Genomic DNA, 18,516 nt, shown 5'->3' with positions numbered 1-18,516 from the left:
ACGCACGAGACATCAAGGTTAATAAACAGTTTTATTTGCCTTGTACAGCATCAATTTTCTTACATTCTCAGTTAATTGGCCATTAAAGTGCTGGAAATTTTCTTAATCATGATAACATTGGTTAAAAAGAAATCAGAACTAATATCAGGAACATGGCGGCCTGAAGGAAACATTTCCCTTACGAAACACAGAAAATGGAAGCCCCTCATGTTGAGGGGGTGGGTTGGACAATTTGCAAACAGGTTCTAATTTCCTCTCACCGTCAGCACCAAACTGGCTGGGACCACCACCCCTGGTCAAAGAAGCAACGCTAAAGAACCCTAAAAACACCCACACACTCTGACTGCCGCCACCTCTGGGCCATCTGTGGGTGTTTGCTGTTTAAACAGATCCAGTCTCAGAAAAGAGGAAGACCTGCCCTCCGTCTGCAACCCATCACCCCCCCACCCTTACTAACAAAAGCCCCCAGAGTCATTACAATGAAAAAGTGGGTTTCCATTACCCCAAAACTAACAACGTTCAGTAAAAATGAGGATAATAAACACAAAAGCTTGCGTAGTAAACAGGAGCTCTCAGCAGTCAATGCAAAAAATATATATATATATGAAATCTTAAGGCAAATACTGTTGACTTTGCACATGGGCTGGACGAACTTGGAACTCTTTACCTATCTGTATAGTTCCAGGAGCCTACAGGCGGTCGGTTTTTCAGCGCTTGCCACCGGGCCAGGCAAGATCTTTGCATGATTGCTGAGGCGGTCGGTGTGTTTCCCTTTGGAGTTTATGTAGGAACACACCCAAGGCTGATGTTTTGTTATATATATATATATATGTACACACATACAAAGGCCTGCTACTCTTTCTTTGTGGAAACTGACAGCTCCACCTCAGGAAGCTGGATGCCAACCTTATTCCCACTGTCATTGCTAGAAGAGGAAGACAGTCGGGACTTCTTAGAGGCCAGGGACACCCCACTCCCCTGTAACTTGCCTGTCTCATCATCACTCCCAGTCACCTCATAATGACCTTTGCTCTTTGACCCCAATCCACCAAAGGTACCGAATTTCAGCTTCCCGTGTTTCCCTTTAACTTTCCCGCCTTCCAGTGACACCTCCCCACCTTCAAACTCCAGAGTCCCCGTCGGGGTGGAAGGTCCAGAGAACTCTCTTTCATCACTGAATGAATTTGAGCGGTGCCGTGGCTTCTTACTTTTAAATAAGGAGAATTTGCCTTTTGGTGAAGAGGCTTCGGCCTCTGCCTCTCCTTCCAGAGAGCCCAGACTGGCCTTTGAACTTTTCAGGTCACCTTTGGACCCAGAAATGGATGCTTCTGGTGAGCCAGTGACACCACCTTTCCCTTTAGGTTTGGAAAAATTAAACTTGGGCATTTTGATTTTGGACTTTTTCAGTTTGACTTCAGACTCTTCCCACTCGCCGTCTCCAGCACCAGCTTGGACACTGGCCTCTGCTTTAGGGAAGTGAACATCCACCCCCACTTCTCTGCCAACCAGCTCACGGCCAGAGAAGGTAAATTTGGGGATCTTCATTTTAGGGAATGTTACTTTTCCAGATCCACTTTCCAAGTGACCTTGAGGCCCAGACATACTCAGCCCAGGAGCCTGGAGTCCAATGTGACCTCCTTTCACACCTCCTTCCACCTTTGGTCCTGAGAAATGAAGGCCCCCAGCAAACTTAGATGTGTCCAAGTTGAGAGCAGAGGAGACCTGGGGTCCCTTCCACTCACCCCCGGAACCTTTAACACTCACATGCCCTTCACCGAGGCTGATGTCTGGGGCACTGACACCCCCTGAAACATCCACCCCTCCTTTGATTTTTGGGCCCTTCAAGTTGATGGCAAAATCTGACTCAGGAGATGTCATATTAAAGGAAGGCCCCTTCACACTGATATCGGGAGCAGGCCCGTGGAAACCTACTTCTGAACCTTTCAGACCACCTTTGATTTCAGGACCAGAAATCTGCCCAGCTGGGAGTTTCACATTCACACCTGGCAGGTTCACATCACATCCAGAGGACTTAATTCCAGGCATCTGGAGGTTTCCTTCTAGGCCTTGAACACTGATGCCTGGAACACCTCCTCCAACAGTGGGGCCTTTGATCTCACCAGTGGCCCCAAGGCTCCCTTTCACTTTTGGTCCTTCCAAGTTAAAGTCCACATTCGGTGCTGAAATCTGAGGCCCTTTCAAGTTCACATCCACACCTGGCCCCTTCAGTTCTCCAGAAACCTGTGGCCCCTTGGCATTAACGTGCAAGTCGGACCCTGGAGCAGAGACGCCAAATTGGGGCAGCTTCATTTTGGGAAGTTTAATGCTGCCTTCGGATGCCTCCAAGCTTAGATCAGGAGCTCCTACGGATACTTTAGGGCATTTGATGTCACCAGAGACAGCCAGGTCTCCCTGCAGGCTTGGTCCCCTCAGTGTCACATCTGGTGCCCCAATGTTAAGCTTTGTTGTGGCATCGATCCCTGGCACTTTCACACCGTCTCCTCCCACCTGCACTTTGCCACCGACCCCGCTGAGGTCGAGCCCTGGGGCATGCACCTTCATGCTGGGAACAGATGCATCCAGGTCTCCCTTCAAACTTGGTCCTTTCAAGTTCAGATCAAGGTCAGGCCCAGAGACTTTTGGCATAGAGAGGTTCACTGAAGGCAAGTCTACTCCCGGCCCCTTTAGAGAAACATTGGGCCCTTCGAGCTTAACATCTGGTCCTCTCAAGTCTCCTTCAAGAGAGGGTAGCTGAGCATGGACGTCGGCTCCCCCACCCTCCATTTTCACACCAGGGATGCCGATCTTGGGCATGGAAAACTTGGGGAACTTAATTTTTGCTTCTGGACCTTGCAGATCTACATCTGGTCCTTCCAGTCCCATGCTGGGGACATCACCCTTTATCTTTGGTCCTTTCAAGTTCACATTCACATCAGGGATGGAGACTTGAGGGGCAGAAACGCCAAAGGAAGGTGTTTTGACTTTAGCATCTGGGCCTTCGATGTTGACGTCAGGTGCATCCAAGTTTGCCTGCACTTTGAGGCCTCTCAGGTCACCCTCTATTTTTGGCACTGAGATGTCCACACCTGGCATCTTGACCTTGGGAGCCTTCGCCTTGATGTCAGGACCTTCGACGTGAATCCCTGGTGAAGAAAGTTCCAGATCAGGTGCCTGGAGTTCACCCTCCAATTTGGGGCTAGGGAGAGGAGCCTCAGCTTTAAATTTAGGTGATTTAATGTCAAACTCTACATCTGGGAAGTACATTTTTCCAAACATCGTTTTCTTGGTTTTCGGCGATTTCACATCGACTTTGAGTGAGGCGTCCGGCCCTGCGATGTTGACATCTACATCGGGAGCCTTGAGACTGGCATCAATTTCAGCCCCAGGAACACTCAGGTCAAATCCCTGTTTTTTGGCCTTAATTTTAGGACCGCTCATATGAATTTTAGGCATTTTAAACTTACTTTTCTTCCCCTTGCCACCAACACTAATTTCAGGAGTCTCAAGGTTCAGCTCTGCCTCAGGAACAGTGACATCTAGTGAAGGTGACTTGATGTCAGCTTTGGGACTTTTTGCCCCAAATCCAAACTTGGGTTTCTTAAATTTGGGGATTTTAACATCTGGCCCTTCAATGTTAATATCTGGGCTGTCCATGTGTACATCTAAGCTTGGAGCTTCAACTTTGGGTCCCTTGAGGTCCACTTCACCACCTTCTAACTTCGGACCTGAAAATCCAATTTTTGGTGCCTTGAGATGCAAATCAACATCAGGAGCAGTTACTTTAGGAGCAGATATCTCCAGTGATGGCATCTTCAAAGATGGGCCACTGAGTTTGGCATTGGGGCCTTCGAAATCCAGGTTTGGACCTTTAAGGTCTACTTCTGGGCCTTTCAAAGTCCCTTCAACCTTAGGGATGGACACATCATACTCTCCTTTTACTTTGGGTCCTTTCAAATCTAGGTCAACATCAGGTATGGAGATCTTGGGAGCTTTGATATTAATTTCAGGCATCTTGAACTTGGGGCCCTTCAGTTTTGCATCTGGACCTTCGATATTCACATCTGGAACATCAATGTCCACCTTGGGTCCCGAGACATCGATGTCGGCCTTGGGCAGATTCACATCCACATCTGGGCCTTCTCCTTTGAAGCTGGGCATGCTGAATTTGGGCATTTTCACCTTGGGCATCTTCAGGTGCCAATCTGGGCCTTGAACATCCACATCAGGGGCGTCGATGTCCACTTTGGGGCCCTTGATGTCAACTTCTGGGCCCTTGAGATCGCCTTCCACTTTAGGAAGGGAAACATCCACATCGCCCTTCACTTTGGGGCCTTTCAGGTTTAAGTCAAAGTCAGGCATGGAGATCTTGGGGGCTTTGATGTTCATCTCAGGCATCTTGAACTTGGGGCCCTTCAGTTTCGCATCTGGACCTTCGATATTCACATCTGGAACATCAATGTCCACCTTGGGTCCTGAGACGTCAAAGTCAGCCTCGGGCAGGTTCACATCCACTTCTGGGCCCTCTCCTTTGAAGCCAGGCATGCTGAACTTGGGCATTTTCACTTTGGGCATTTTTAGGTGCCAGTCTGGGCCTTGAACATCCACATCTGGGACATCAACGTCCACTTTGGGGCCCCTGATGTCAACTTCGGGGCCCTTGAGGTCGCCTTCCACTTTGGGCAGAGAAATGTCCACATCGCCCTTCACCTTTGGACCTTTCAGATTCAGGTCAACTTCAGGCATAGAGATCTTCGGTGCCTTGAGGTGCAGGTCAGGCATTTTAAATTTGGGGCCCTTCAGTTTCCCTTCTGGACCATGAATGTCAATATCAGGAGTGTCAATGTCCACTTTAGGGCCTTTGACATCCACTTGGGGACCTTTCAGATCTCCTTCCAGTTTAGGAACGGAAATGTCCATATCTCCTTTTATCTTAGGTCCTTTCAAATTCAAATCAATGTCACTCATGGAGATTTGTGGGGTTTTGAAATGAACATCAGGCATCTTAAACTTGGGACCTTTGAGCTTCCCTTCAGGACCTTCGATGTCTACCTCTGGCCCTTTCAGATCACCTTCCAGCTTAGGTAGTGAAACATCCACATCGCCCTTTGCTTTTGGACCTTTCAGATGCAAGTCAAAGTCAGGCATGGAGATCTTGGGGGCTTTGATGTTCATCTCAGGCATCTTAAATTTGGGCCCCTTCAGTTTTCCTTCCGGACCTCCAATATTGACATCAGGGGTGTCCATGTCCAAACTGGGGCCTTTTATGTCAATTTCAGGGCCCTTGAGATCACCTTCCACTTTGGGTAGAGAGACACCCACATCACCCTTCACTTTGGGGCCCTTCAAGTTAAAGTCAAGGTCAGGCATGGAGATCTTCGGGGCCTTGATGTTCATCTCTGGCATCTTGAACTTTGGGCCCTTCAGTTTTGCATCTGGACCTTCAATACTGACATCAGGGGCATCAATGTCCACTTTGGGGGCAGAGATGTCAATATCAGCCTTGGGCAGGTTCACATCCACATCTGGGCCCTCCCCTTTGAATCCTGGCATGCTGAACTTGGGCATTTTCACCTTGGGCATCTTCAGGTGCCAGTCTGGGCCTTGAACATCCACATCAGGGGCGTCGATGTCCACTTTGGGGCCCTTGATGTCAACTTCTGGGCCCTTGAGGTCGCCTTCCACTTTAGGAAGGGAAACATCCACATCGCCCTTCATTTTCGGTCCCTTCAAGTTCAGGTCAAAGTCAGGCATGGAGATCTTGGGGGCTTTGATGTTCATCTCTGGCATCTTGAACTTGGGGCCCTTCAGTTTCGCATCTGGACCTTCGATATTCACATCTGGAACATCAATATCCACCTTGGGTCCTGAGACGTCAAGGTCAGCCTTGGGCAGGTTCACATCCACTTCTGGGCCCTCTCCTTTAAAACCAGGCATGCTGAACTTGGGCATTTTCACTTTGGGCATTTTTAGGTGCCAGTCTGGGCCTTGAACATCCACATCTGGGACATCAACGTCCACTTTGGGGCCCCTGATGTCAACTTCGGGGCCCTTGAAGTCACCTTCCACTTTGGGCAGAGAAACGTCCACATCACCCTTCACCTTTGGACCTTTCAGATTCAGGTCAACTTCCGGCATAGAGATCTTCGGTGCCTTGAGGTGCAGGTCAGGCATTTTAAATTTGGGGCCCTTCAGTTTTCCTTCTGGACCATGAATGTCAATATCAGGAGTGTCAATGTCCACTTTGGGTCCTGAGACATCAATGTCAGCTTTGGGCAAATTAACATCCACTTCTGGGCCCTCTCCTTTAAATCCTGGCATGCTGAATTTGGGCATTTTCACCTTGGGCATCTTCAGGTGCCAGTCTGGACCATGAACATCCACATCTGGGGCATCAATGTCCACTTTGGGGCCCTTGATGTCAACTTCAGGGGCCTTTAGATCACCTTCCATCTTAGGCAGAGAAACATCCACATCTCCTTTCACCTTAGGGCCTTTCAAATGCAAATCAAAATCAGGCATGGAGATCTTGGGAGCTTTGATGTTCATCTCTGGCATCTTGAATTTAGGGCCCTTCAGTTTCGCATCTGGACCTTCGATATTCACATCTGGAACATCAATGTCCACCTTGGGCCCTGAGACGTCAATGTCAGCCTTGGGCAGGTTCACATCCACTTCTGGACCTTCTCCTTTGAAGCCAGGCATGCTGATCTTCGGCATTTTTATCTTAGGCATCTTCAGGTGCCAGTCTGGGCCTTGAACGTCCACATCTGGGGCATTAATATCCACTTTGGGGCCTTTAATATCCACGTCAGGAACTTTCACATCACCTTCCACTTTGGGCAGAGACACATCCACGTCACTCTTCACCTTGGGGCCTTTCAGGTGAAGATCAATGTCAGGCATGGAGATCTTGGGGGCTTTGATGTTCATCTCAGGCATCTTGAACTTAGGCCCTTTCAACTTTCCCTCTGGCCCTTCGATATTCACATCTGGAACATCAATGTCCACCTTGGGGCCTGAGACATCAATGTCAGCCTTGGGCAGGTTCACATCCACATCTGGGCCCTCTCCTTTGAAACCAGGCATGCTGAACTTGGGCATTTTCACCTTGGGCATCTTCAGGTGCCAGTCTGGGCCTTGAACATCCACATCCGGAGCATTAATGTCCACTTTGGGGCCTTTGATGTCAACTTCAGGGCCCTTAAGGTCGCCTTCCACTTTGGGCAGAGAAACGTCCACATCGCCCTTCACCTTGGGGCCCTTCAGGTTTAAATCAATGTCAGGCATCGATATTTTGGGAGACTTCAGATGCATCTCTGGTACCTTAAATTTGGGTCCCTTCAATTTACCCTCTGGGCCTTCAATGTTAATGTCAGGAGTGTCAATGTCCACTTTGGGGCCCTTGATGTCAACTTCTGGGCCCTTGAGGTCACCTTCCACTTTAGGAAGGGAAACATCCACATCGCCCTTCATTTTCGGTCCCTTCAAGTTCAGGTCAAAGTCAGGCATGGAGATCTTGGGGGCTTTGATGTTCATCTCTGGCATCTTGAACTTGGGGCCCTTCAGCTTTGCATCTGGACCTTCAATATTCACATCTGGAACATCAATGTCCACCTTGGGTCCTGAGACGTCAAGGTCAGCCTTGGGCAGGTTCACATCCACTTCTGGGCCCTCTCCTTTGAAGCCAGGCATGCTGAACTTGGGCATTTTCACTTTGGGCATCTTCAGATGCCAGTCTGGACCATGAACATCCACATCTGGGGCACTGATGTCCACTTTAGGGCCTTTGATATCAACCTCTGGCCCTTTCAGATCCCCTTCAAGTTTGGGAAGAGAAACATCCACATCACCTTTCACCTTGGGGCCCTTCAAGTTGAAGTCAAGGTCAGGCATGGAGATCTTGGGAGCTTTGACATTCATGTCAGGCATCTTGAATTTGGGGCCTTTCAAGCCTCCTTCTGGACCTTCCACATTGAGTTCTGGGCCCTCAATGTTCATACTTGGGCCCTCTATGTTGATGTCTCCTTTTGGCAGATCCAAAGCTACATCTGGCCCTTCTGCTTTTAAGCCAGGCACACTGAATTTGGGCATTTTCATCTTGGGCATTTTCAGATTCCAGTCTGGACCATGAACATCCACCTCAGGTGCATTTAGATTGACTTCTGGTGCCTTAATATCCACTTTGGGGCCTTTCAAGTCACCCTCTAAATTGGGACCTGCAACATCTAAGTCTCCTTTGACTTTAGGACCTTTCAAATTTAGCTCCACATCAGGCACAGAAACTTTGGGAGATGAAATACTCAGGAAAGGCATTTTAAACTTGGATCCTTTCACTTTTCCTTGGACCTCGACATCAGGAGCATTAATATCAACTTTTGGACCTGTTATGTCAATATCTGGCTTTTTACCTTTGACATCCACCTCAGGTGTCTGAACTTTGGAGCCTGAAAAATTAAATTTGGGAAGCTTAAAACGAGATTTCTTTGACTTGCCTTCAATATTAAGCTTAGGACCAGAAACGTCCACTTCTGGGCCCTTTATATCCAAACCGGGAGCTTTAATGTCACCTTCCAACTTGGGCCCAGAGACATCGACATCTCCTTTAAGCTTTGAGCCTTTCAAATTCAAGTCAATTTCTGGCATGGAGATCTTAGGCATGTTTACATGCATGTCAGGCATCTTCAGTTTTGGACCTTTTAATTTGGCATCTGGGCCATGAATGTCAATATCTGGAGCATCTACATCTATCTTTGGGCCCTTTACGTCAAGAGCAGGTCCTTTCAAATCACCTTCTACATTTGGAAGTGAAACATCCACCTCTCCTTTCATCTTAGGGCCTTTAAGATTGAGGTCTAAATCAGGCATTGATATTTTAGGAGCTTTGATGTTCATCTCTGGCATCTTGAATTTAGGGCCCTTCAGTTTTGCATCTGGACCTTCAATATTCATATCTGGAACATCAATGTCCACCTTGGGTCCTGAGATGTCAAGGTCAGCCTTGGGCAGGTTCACATCCACTTCTGGACCTTCTCCTTTGAAGCCAGGCATGCTGATCTTCGGCATTTTTATCTTAGGCATCTTCAGGTGCCAGTCTGGGCCTTGAACGTCCACATCTGGGGCATCAATGTCCACTTTGGGGCCTTTAATATCCACGTCAGGAACTTTCACGTCACCTTCCACTTTGGGCAGAGACACATCCACATCACCCTTCACCTTGGGGCCTTTCAGGTGAAGATCAATGTCAGGCATGGAGATCTTGGGGGCTTTGATATTCATCTCAGGCATCTTGAACTTGGGACCTTTTAACTTTCCCTCTGGACCTTCGATATTCACATCTGGAACATCAATGTCCACTTTGGGTCCTGAGACGTCAATGTCAGCCTTGGGCAGGTTCACATCCACATCTGGGGCCTCTCCTTTGAAACCAGGCATGCTGAACTTGGGCATTTTCACCTTGGGCATCTTCAGGTGCCAGTCTGGGCCTTGAACATCCACATCCGGGACATCAATGTCCACTTTGGGGCCCTTGATGTCAACTTCGGGGCCCTTGAGGTCGCCTTCCACTTTGGGCAGAGAAACATCCACATCGCCCTTCACCTTGGGACCTTTCAGATGCAAATCAAAGTCAGGCATGGAGATCTTGGGGGCTTTGATGTTCATCTCTGGCATCTTGAACTTAGGCCCTTTCAACTTTCCGTCTGGTCCTTCAATGTTAACATCAGGGCCTTCAATGTCCACTTTGGGTCCTGAGACATCAATGTCAGCCTTGGGCAGGTTCACATCCACATCTGGGCCCTCTGCTTTGAAGCCAGGCATGCTGAACTTGGGCATTTTCATCTTGGGCATCTTCAGGTGCCAGTCTGGACCCTGAACATTAACATCTGGGACATCAATGTCCACTTTGGGGCCTTTGAGGTCAACTTCAGGACCTTTCAGATCTCCCTCTACCTTAGGGCCTGTAACGTCCACATCTCCTTTTATTTTTGGACCTGTGAGATTCAGGTCAATATCTGGCATGGATATCTTTGGAGTCTTAAAATGCATCTCAGGCATCTTAAACTTTGGACTTTTCCACTTTCCTTCAGGTCCTTCAATATTCACATCGGGACACTCAACATCCACTTTCGGTCCTGAGACATCAAGGTCAGCCTTGGGTAGGTTCACATCCACATCTGGACCCTCTCCTTTGAAGCCAGGCATGCTGATCTTGGGCATTTTTATCTTGGGCATCTTTAGGTGCCAGTCTGGGCCATGAACATCAACATCAGGTGCGTCAATGTCCACTTTTGGGCCCTTGATATCAACTTCTGGGCCCTTGAGGTCACCTTCCACTTTAGGAAGGGAAACATCCACATCACCCTTTACTTTGGGGCCTTTCAGGTTTAAGTCAAAGTCAGGCATGGAGATCTTGGGGGCTTTGATGTTCATCTCTGGCATCTTGAACTTAGGCCCTTTCAATTTTCCCTCCGGCCCTTCAATGTTAACATCAGGGCCTTCAATGTCCACTTTGGGTCCCGAGACATCAATGTCAGCCTTGGGCAGCTTCACATCCACATCTGGGCCCTCTCCCTTGAAGCCAGGCATGCTGAACTTTGGCATTTTCACCTTGGGCATCTTCAGGTGCCAGTCTGGGCCTTGAACACCCACATCTGGGGCATCGATATCCACTTTGGGCCCCTTGATGTCAACTTCGGGGCCCTTGAGGTCGCCTTCCACTTTGGGCAGAGAAACATCCACATCGCCCTTCACCTTGGGACCTTTCAGATGCAAATCAAAGTCAGGCATGGAGATCTTGGGGGCTTTGATGTTCATCTCTGGCATCTTGAACTTAGGCCCTTTCAACTTTCCGTCTGGTCCTTCAATGTTAACATCAGGGCCTTCAATGTCCACTTTGGGTCCTGAGACATCAATGTCGGCCTTGGGCAGGTTTACACCCACTTCAGGGCCCTCTGCTTTGAAGCCAGGCATGCTGAACTTGGGCATTTTCATCTTGGGCATCTTTAGGTGCCAGTCTGGACCTTGGACATCGGGGGCATTTACATCAACTTTGGGGCCCTTGATGTTCACATCTGGTACTTCAATTTTACCTTCTACCTCAGGCACAGACACATCTACATCCCCCTTGATTTGGGGTCCTTTGAGATTTAGGTCAACATCCGGCATAGAAATACTGGGGGCTTTGAAATGCATATCAGGCATCTTGAACTTAGGGCCTTTCAATTTGCCCTCTGGTCCCTCAATGTCAATGTCTGGCCCACTGACGTCCACATGTGGCCCTTTAAGTTCCCCTTCCAATTTGGGAACATCTACATCCACCTCTCCTTTTGCCTTGGGGCCCTTCAAGTGTAGATCGAGGTCTGGCATAGAGATTTTGGGAGCTTTAAAGTGCATATCTGGCATCTTGAACTTAGGAGTTTTCCACTTGCCATTTGGGCCTTCCACAGCTACTTCTGGCATGTCAGCATCTAATTTGGGACCTTTGACATCCAATTCTGGACCTTTTAACTCTCCTTCCAGCTTTGGGGCAGAAACGTCAACATCTCCTTTGATTTTGGGTCCCTTTAAATTGAAATCGACATCAGGCATGGAGATCTTGGGGGTCTTGAAGTGCATCTCAGGCATCTTAAACTTGGGGCCCTTCAGCTTCCCTTCTGGACATTCAAGGCTCACATCTGGGACTTCGACATCCACCTTGGGTCCTGAGACATCAATGTCAGCCTTGGGTAAGTTCACATCCACTTCAGGGCCCTCTGCTTTGAAGCCAGGCATGCTGAACTTGGGCATTTTCATCTTGGGCATCTTCAGGTGCCAGTCTGGGCCATGAACATCCACATCTGGGGCATCAATGTCCACTTTGGGCCCTTTGATGTCAACATCCGGCACTTTCATTTCACCTTCTACCTTGGGCACAGACACATCCACATCCCCTTTGACTTTGGGGCCTTTCAAGTTTAAGTTCACATCCGGCATGGAGATCTTGGGGGTCTTGAAGTGCATCTCAGGCATCTTAAACTTGGGCCCTTTCAACTTTGCATCAGGACACTCCAGCTCAACATCAGGCACCTCCACATCTACACTGGGGCCTGTTAAATCTCCCTCCAATTTTGGTACAGACACATCCACATCCCCTTTGACTTTAGGGCCTTTCAAGTGTAAGTCCACATCCGGCATGGAGATCTTGGGGGTCTTGAAGTGCATGTCTGGCATCTTAAATTTAGGGCCTTTCAACTTTGCATCAGGACACTCCAGCTCAACATCAGGCACCTCCACATCCACACTGGGGCCTGTTAAATCTCCTTCCAATTTTGGTACAGACACATCCACATCCCCTTTGATTTTGGGGCCTTTCAAGTGTAAGTCCACATCTGGCATGGAGATCTTGGGGGTCTTGAAGTGCATCTCAGGCATCTTAAACTTGGGGCCCTTCAGCTTCCCTTCTGGACCTTCAAGGCTCACATCTGGAACTTCAACGTCCACCTTGGGTCCTGAGACGTCGACATCAGCCTTGGGCAGGTTCACATCCACTTCAGGGCCCTCTGCTTTGAAGCCAGGCATGCTGAACTTGGGCATTTTCATCTTGGGCATCTTCAGGTGCCAGTCTGGGCCATGAACATCCACATCTGGGGCATCAATGTCCACTTTGGGTCCTTTGATGTCAACATCTGGCACTTTCATTTCACCTTCTACCTTGGGCACAGACACATCCACATCCCCTTTGACTTTGCGGCCTTTCAAGTGTAAGTCCACATCAGGCATGGAGATCTTGGGGGCCTTGAAGTGCATCTCAGGCATCTTAAACTTGGGCCCTTTCAACTTTGCATCAGGACACTCCAGATCAACATCAGGCACCTCCGCTCCCACAGAAGGACCTTTGATATCAACTTGCGGCCCTCTGAGATCACCTTCCAGTTCTGGCACAGAAGCATCTATCTCTCCCTTCAGTTTGGGTCCCTTCAAATTCAAGTCCACATCTGGCATGGAGATCTTGGGAGCTTTTATATTCAACTTGGGCATCTTAAATTTGGAGCCTTTCAACTTTCCTTCTGGTCCCTCAATATCCAAATCAGGAGCATCAATGTCCACACTGGGTCCAGACACATCAATGTCAGCCTTTGGCAGATTCACATCCACTTCGGGGCCCTCTGCTTTGAAGCCGGGCATACTGAACTTGGGCATTTTCATCTTGGGCATCTTCAGATGCCAGTCTGGGCCTTGAACCTCCACATCTGGGGCATCAATGTCCACTTTGGGTCCTTTGATGTCAACATCCGGCACTTTCATTTCACCTTCTACCTTGGGCACAGACACATCCACATCCCCTTTGACTTTGGGGCCTTTCAAGTGTAAGTCCACATCCGGCATGGAGATCTTGGGGGTCTTGAAATGCATCTCAGGCATCTTAAACTTGGGGCCCTTCAACTTCCCTTCTGGACCTTCAATATCAATATCACCAACATTCACATCCATCTTAGGGGCTTTCACATCAATTTCAGGACCCTTCAAATCTCCTTCCACTTTGGGAAGGGAAACATCTACATCAGTTTTCAGTTTAGGAGCTTTCAAATTAAGCCCAACATCAGGCATAGAGATTTTGTGTGTCTGTATATTCATGCTTGGCATCTTGAACTTAGGGCCTTTTAGTTTTCCCTCTGGAGTTTCAAGATTCACATCTGGAACATCAATGTCCACCTTGGGTCCCGAAACACCAATGTCAGCCTTGGGCAGGTTCACATCCACTTCAGGGCCCTCTCCTTTGAAGCCAGGCATGCTGAACTTGGGCATTTTCACCTTGGGCATCTTCAGGTGCCAGTCTGGGCCATGAACCTCCACATCTGGTGCATTAATGTCAACTTTTGGGCCTTTGATGTCAACATCGGGAGCTTTTATCTCTCCTTCTACTTTTGGAACTGTAACATCATAATCTTTCATTTTAGGACCTTTCAAATGCAAACCCACATCTGGCATGGATATCTTCTGAGGCTTTATATTCATTTCTGGCATCTTGAATTTAGGACCTTTTAGTTTTGCGTCTGGACCTTCGATATTCACATCTGGAACTTCAACATCCACCTTGGGTCCTGAGACATCAAGGTCAGCCTTGGGCAGCTTCACATCCACTTCAGGGCCCTCTCCTTTGAAGCCAGGCATGCTGAACTTGGGCATTTTCACCTTGGGCATCTTTAGGTGCCAGTCTGGGCCATGAACATCCACATCTGGAGCACTAATGTCAACTTTGGGCCCTTTGATATCAACATCTAGCACTTTCATGTCACCTTCTACCTCAGGCAAGGACACATCCACATCTCCCTTCAGTTTTGGCCCCTTAAGATTCAGGTCCACATCAGGCATGGAGATCTTGGGGGTCTTGAAGTGCATCTCAGGCATCTTAAACTTGGGGCCCTTCAGCTTTCCTTCCGGGCCCTCAAGGCTCACATCTGGGACTTCAACATCCACCTTGGGTCCTGAGACATCAATGTCGGCCTTGGGGAGGTTCACATCCACTTCAGGGCCCTCTGCTTTGAAGCCAGGCATGCTGAACTTGGGCATTTTCATCTTGGGCATCTTCAGGTGCCAGTCTGGGCCATGAACATCCACATCCGGGGCATCAATGTCCACTTTGGGTCCTTTGATGTCAACATCTGGCACTTTCATTTCACCTTCTACCTTGGGCACAGACAAATCCACATCCCCTTTGACTTTAGGGCCTTTTAAGTGTAAGTCCACATCTGGCATGGAGATCTTGGGGGTCTTGAAGTGCATCTCAGGCATCTTAAACTTGGGACCCTTCAGTTTCCCTTCTGGACCTTCGAGGCTCACATCTGGGGCTTCAATGTCCACCTTGGGTCCTGAGACAGCAATGTCAGCCTTAGGCAAGTTCACATCCACTTCTGGGCCCTCACCTTTGAGACTGGGCATGCTGAACTTGGGCATTTTCATCTTGGGTATTTTCAGGCTCCAGTCTGGGCCTTGGCCTTCCACATCTGGTGCTTTAATGTCTACCTTGGGCCCTCTGATGTCCACATCTGGAACCTGCATCTCACCCTCTATCTTTGGTGCAGAAATATCTACGTTTCCTTTCATTTTGGGTCCTTTAAGATCCAGGTCAACATCTGGTAGAGACATCTTAGGAGCTTTGAAGTGCATCTCAGGCATCTTAAACTTGGGGCCTTTCAACTTCCCTTCAGGTCCTTCAAGGCTCAGATCTGGAGCACTAAGGTCTACTTTTGGTGCAGAAATGTCCACATTCGCTTTGGACAGGTTCACATCCAATTCTGGCCCCTCTCCTTTGAGGCTGGGCATGCTAAATTTGGGCATTTTAATCTTTGGCATCTTCAAGTTCCAGTCAGGACCCTGCATTTCAACATCTGGGGCACTGACATCTACTTTTGGGCCTTTCAGCTCCCCTTCCAGCTTTGGCACTGTCACATCATATTCTCCCTTTACTTTAGGACCTTTCATATGCAAGTCCACATCAGGCATGGAGATCTTGGGGGCCTTGATATTCATGTCTGGCATCTTGAACTTGGGGCCCTTCAGCTTTCCTTCAGGTCCTTCAATATTCACATCTGGAACTTCAACATCCACCTTGGGTCCTGAGATGTCAACTTCAGCCTTGGGCAGGTTCACATCCACTTCTGGGCCCTCTGCTTTGAAGCCAGGCATGCTGAACTTGGGCATTTTCATCTTGGGCATCTTCAGGTGCCAGTCTGGACCTTGAACCTCCACATCTGGGGCATCGATGTCCACTTTGGCACTTTTAAGTTCAACATCAGGAACTTTAATCTCACTTTCAACCTTTGGCATTGTGACATCATATTCTCCCTTTACGTTAGGGCCTTTCAAATGTAAGTCCACATCAGGCATGGAGATCTTGGGGACTTTGATGTTCATCTCAGGCATCTTAAACTTGGGCCCTTTCAATTTCCCTTCTGGTCCCTCAATGCTCACATCAGGAACACTAACATCTACCTTGGGCCCGGAAATGTCCACATCAGCCTTGGGCAGGTTCACATCCACTTCTGGGCCCTCTGCTTTGAACCCTGGCGCACTGAATTTGGGTATTTTCATCTTGGGCATCTTCAAGTGCCAGTCTGGGCCATGAACATCCACATCTGGGGCATCAATGTTCACTTTCGGGCCTTTGAGTTCTCCTTCAAGCTTTGGTACAGTTACATCATACTCTCCCTTCACCTTTGTACCTTTCACGTGCAAATCTACATCAGGCATGGAGATCTTTGGTGTCTTGACACTCATATCAGGCAGCTTAACATCAGGGCGGCCTTTAAGCTTCCCCCCCAGACCCTCTATGTTGACATCTGGGGCTTCCACACTGACCTTGGGCCCTGAAATACTGACATCTCCTTTGGGTAGAGTCATATGCACATCTGGACCTTCCCCTTTGGCTCCTGGAGTGCTGAACGTGGGCATTTTCATCTTGGGCATTTTCAGGTTCCATTCTGGGCCATGTGCTTCGACATCTGGGGCACTGATGTCCACTTTGGGGCCTTTGACATCAACTTCAGGGACTTTGACTTTCCCTTCTACTTTGGGGAGTGTAACATCTACACCCCCTTTCACTTTAGGTGTGGCCACATTTAAGTCTACTTCTGCCATAGAGATCCTACAGGTTCCGGTTTTCCCAGAAGGACTGCCAAGCCTGGGGCCTGTCAAGGTTCCCTCTAGGTTTGGGGTCTCTATGTCCACTCTGGGGCCTTTAACTGCCACTTGAGGGCCTTTAACATCACCTTGCACCCCAGGAGCAGAAACCTTAATATCTCCTTTCAGTTTAGGAGACCCAAGGCTCAGATCCACATCCTGCATGGAGATTTTAGGTTTCTGAATAATCATTTCAGGAGTCTTGACTTTAGTACCTTTCATCTTTCCTTCCAGCCCACCAGTAGCAATCTCAGGCAGGCTGACATCCCCAGAGACCCCAGGAACAGTCACTTCACCTGTAGGCAGTGTCACATCAATCCCAGTTTCCTCTCCCTTTGCACCTGATACAGAGAACTTGGGGACTTTCATCTTGGGCACGTTCAGTTTGCTCCCAGGCCCCTGAACATCAATGTCAGGGGCCTGAACTTCCACACTGGGGCCAGTGATGCTACCCCCAATTTGGGGAGCAGAGGCGTCGACCCCAATGCGCCCCTGTGGCTTGGCACCTTTCAGGCCTAGGTCACCCTCAAGTGATGGCCCAGTGATTTGGGGCCCCTTCAGCTTCCCCTCAAGGCCCTCAATATTGGCAGAGGGCACGCTGACTTCCAGCTGAGGGGCTTGAATAGTCAAGCCTGGCTTGCCGCCCTTGTGCCCCACAGAGACTGCAGGTGCAGAAACCCTCAGCCCTGCCTCGGGCGTCTGGCCCTCAGGCCCTGTCAAGACACCAAATTTCGGCACCTTCATGGTGGGAATTTTAATTTTGCCATGATCACCACTCTCCAGAGATGGGCCCTGCACCTCTACTGCCCCACCCCCAAGAGAAGATGAAATGTCCACTGCTGGAACTTGGACCCCTCCTCTGCCACCCAAGTCCAAGCCCTTTGCACTGACATTGACACCTGAGCCTCCCACCTTTATCCCAGGCATGGTGACCTGGAGCTTTGAGTGGCCAGCACCTTGGAGCTCTGGTCCTGAAGCAGAAATGGCCCCTGCTCGGATATCCACAGCAGAGCCTGGCGTTGGAGAGGCTGCCCCCGAGCCCGAGGGCAGTCTGATCACGGTCTTTCCAGACTGGGTCTCCACATCCACATTGGAGATTTCAGTCCGTTCATGTCTTGGAATCTTGATCTTGAATTCAGGGCTACTGATGTCTATGTCCTTGGCTCCTTCCCGGCCGGTCACATCCACAGTGTAGGCCGTGACTCTTCTGGTCACCGTGATGGTGCGGCTCTGGGTCTCCCCAAGGTCTCCTTCCACTCCGTCTTCCGACTTCAGCCGTGGCTTGATCTTCGTGGTGTAGATGCGCTGGTACTCCTCATCATCCCCGCTCTGCAGAAACACACGCCGGGCAGAGGTTGCAGCACAGTCTGCCTGAGTTAGCAAATGCCCGGCCACAGCCCAGCCGACAACACGTTGCCTGTTTCCCAGAGAAGCTAGGACCAAAACAGAGGTCCATGGAGCCTCCTGGGCCACAGCACAAGGGAGTAAAGAAAGGGGTTGACAGTCACATCACAGGAGGAAATCAGAAATTCTCTGGAGGTCATACCGGGAAGCAAAAACCATGGGGAGGGAGTGGGAGGTATACTCTTGGACTGGAAGGATTTCCATTCAGTTAGAGATTCAAATCGGCCTGTGCCAGGGAGACCTCCCAAGAGACCGGGCCCTTCAGCTCCCAACTCTCAACCCACTGGCTCGTTTGTTTAACCAGGAGGGGAATTTTCTCAGAGGCCCTTGTACCCTGGAAAGCACTTGTTGAGCCTAAGATTGATTGTGCTTGGGTTAACAGTCTCACTTTGAGGACCCATTATTTGTTAAATAAACAAGCCATGAGAAGGAACAATGTCCCCACAGGCACTTTGC

At 49.2% G+C, this 18,516-nt stretch overlaps 1 protein-coding gene across 5 annotated transcripts in view; it reads right to left on the bottom strand.

Moving 5' to 3' along the window:
• AHNAK (AHNAK nucleoprotein) overlaps nt 1–18,516 on the bottom strand; it is a 113,453-nt gene that overhangs the window by 81,862 nt on the left and 13,075 nt on the right. For 3 of the 5 annotated variants that reach the window (XM_005577590.5, XM_005577589.4, XM_005577591.4), the window contains exon 5: nt 13–17,985. The exons of the other annotated variants lie outside the window; for them this stretch is intronic. In XM_005577590.5, the coding sequence (XP_005577647.3) occupies nt 853–17,985 (17,133 nt within the window). In that variant the 3' untranslated portion in view covers nt 13–852. Of the gene's footprint in view, nt 1–12; nt 17,986–18,516 lie in introns of those variants that run through there. 5 annotated transcript variants of the gene reach the window in all.

The sequence above is a fragment of the Macaca fascicularis genome, chromosome 14, assembly GCF_037993035.2.
Source record: "Macaca fascicularis isolate 582-1 chromosome 14, T2T-MFA8v1.1".
Taxonomy (NCBI): domain Eukaryota; kingdom Metazoa; phylum Chordata; class Mammalia; order Primates; family Cercopithecidae; genus Macaca; species Macaca fascicularis.
Note: the sequence above shows the minus strand (reverse complement) of the source record. Positions and strands in the feature narration are given on the sequence as shown.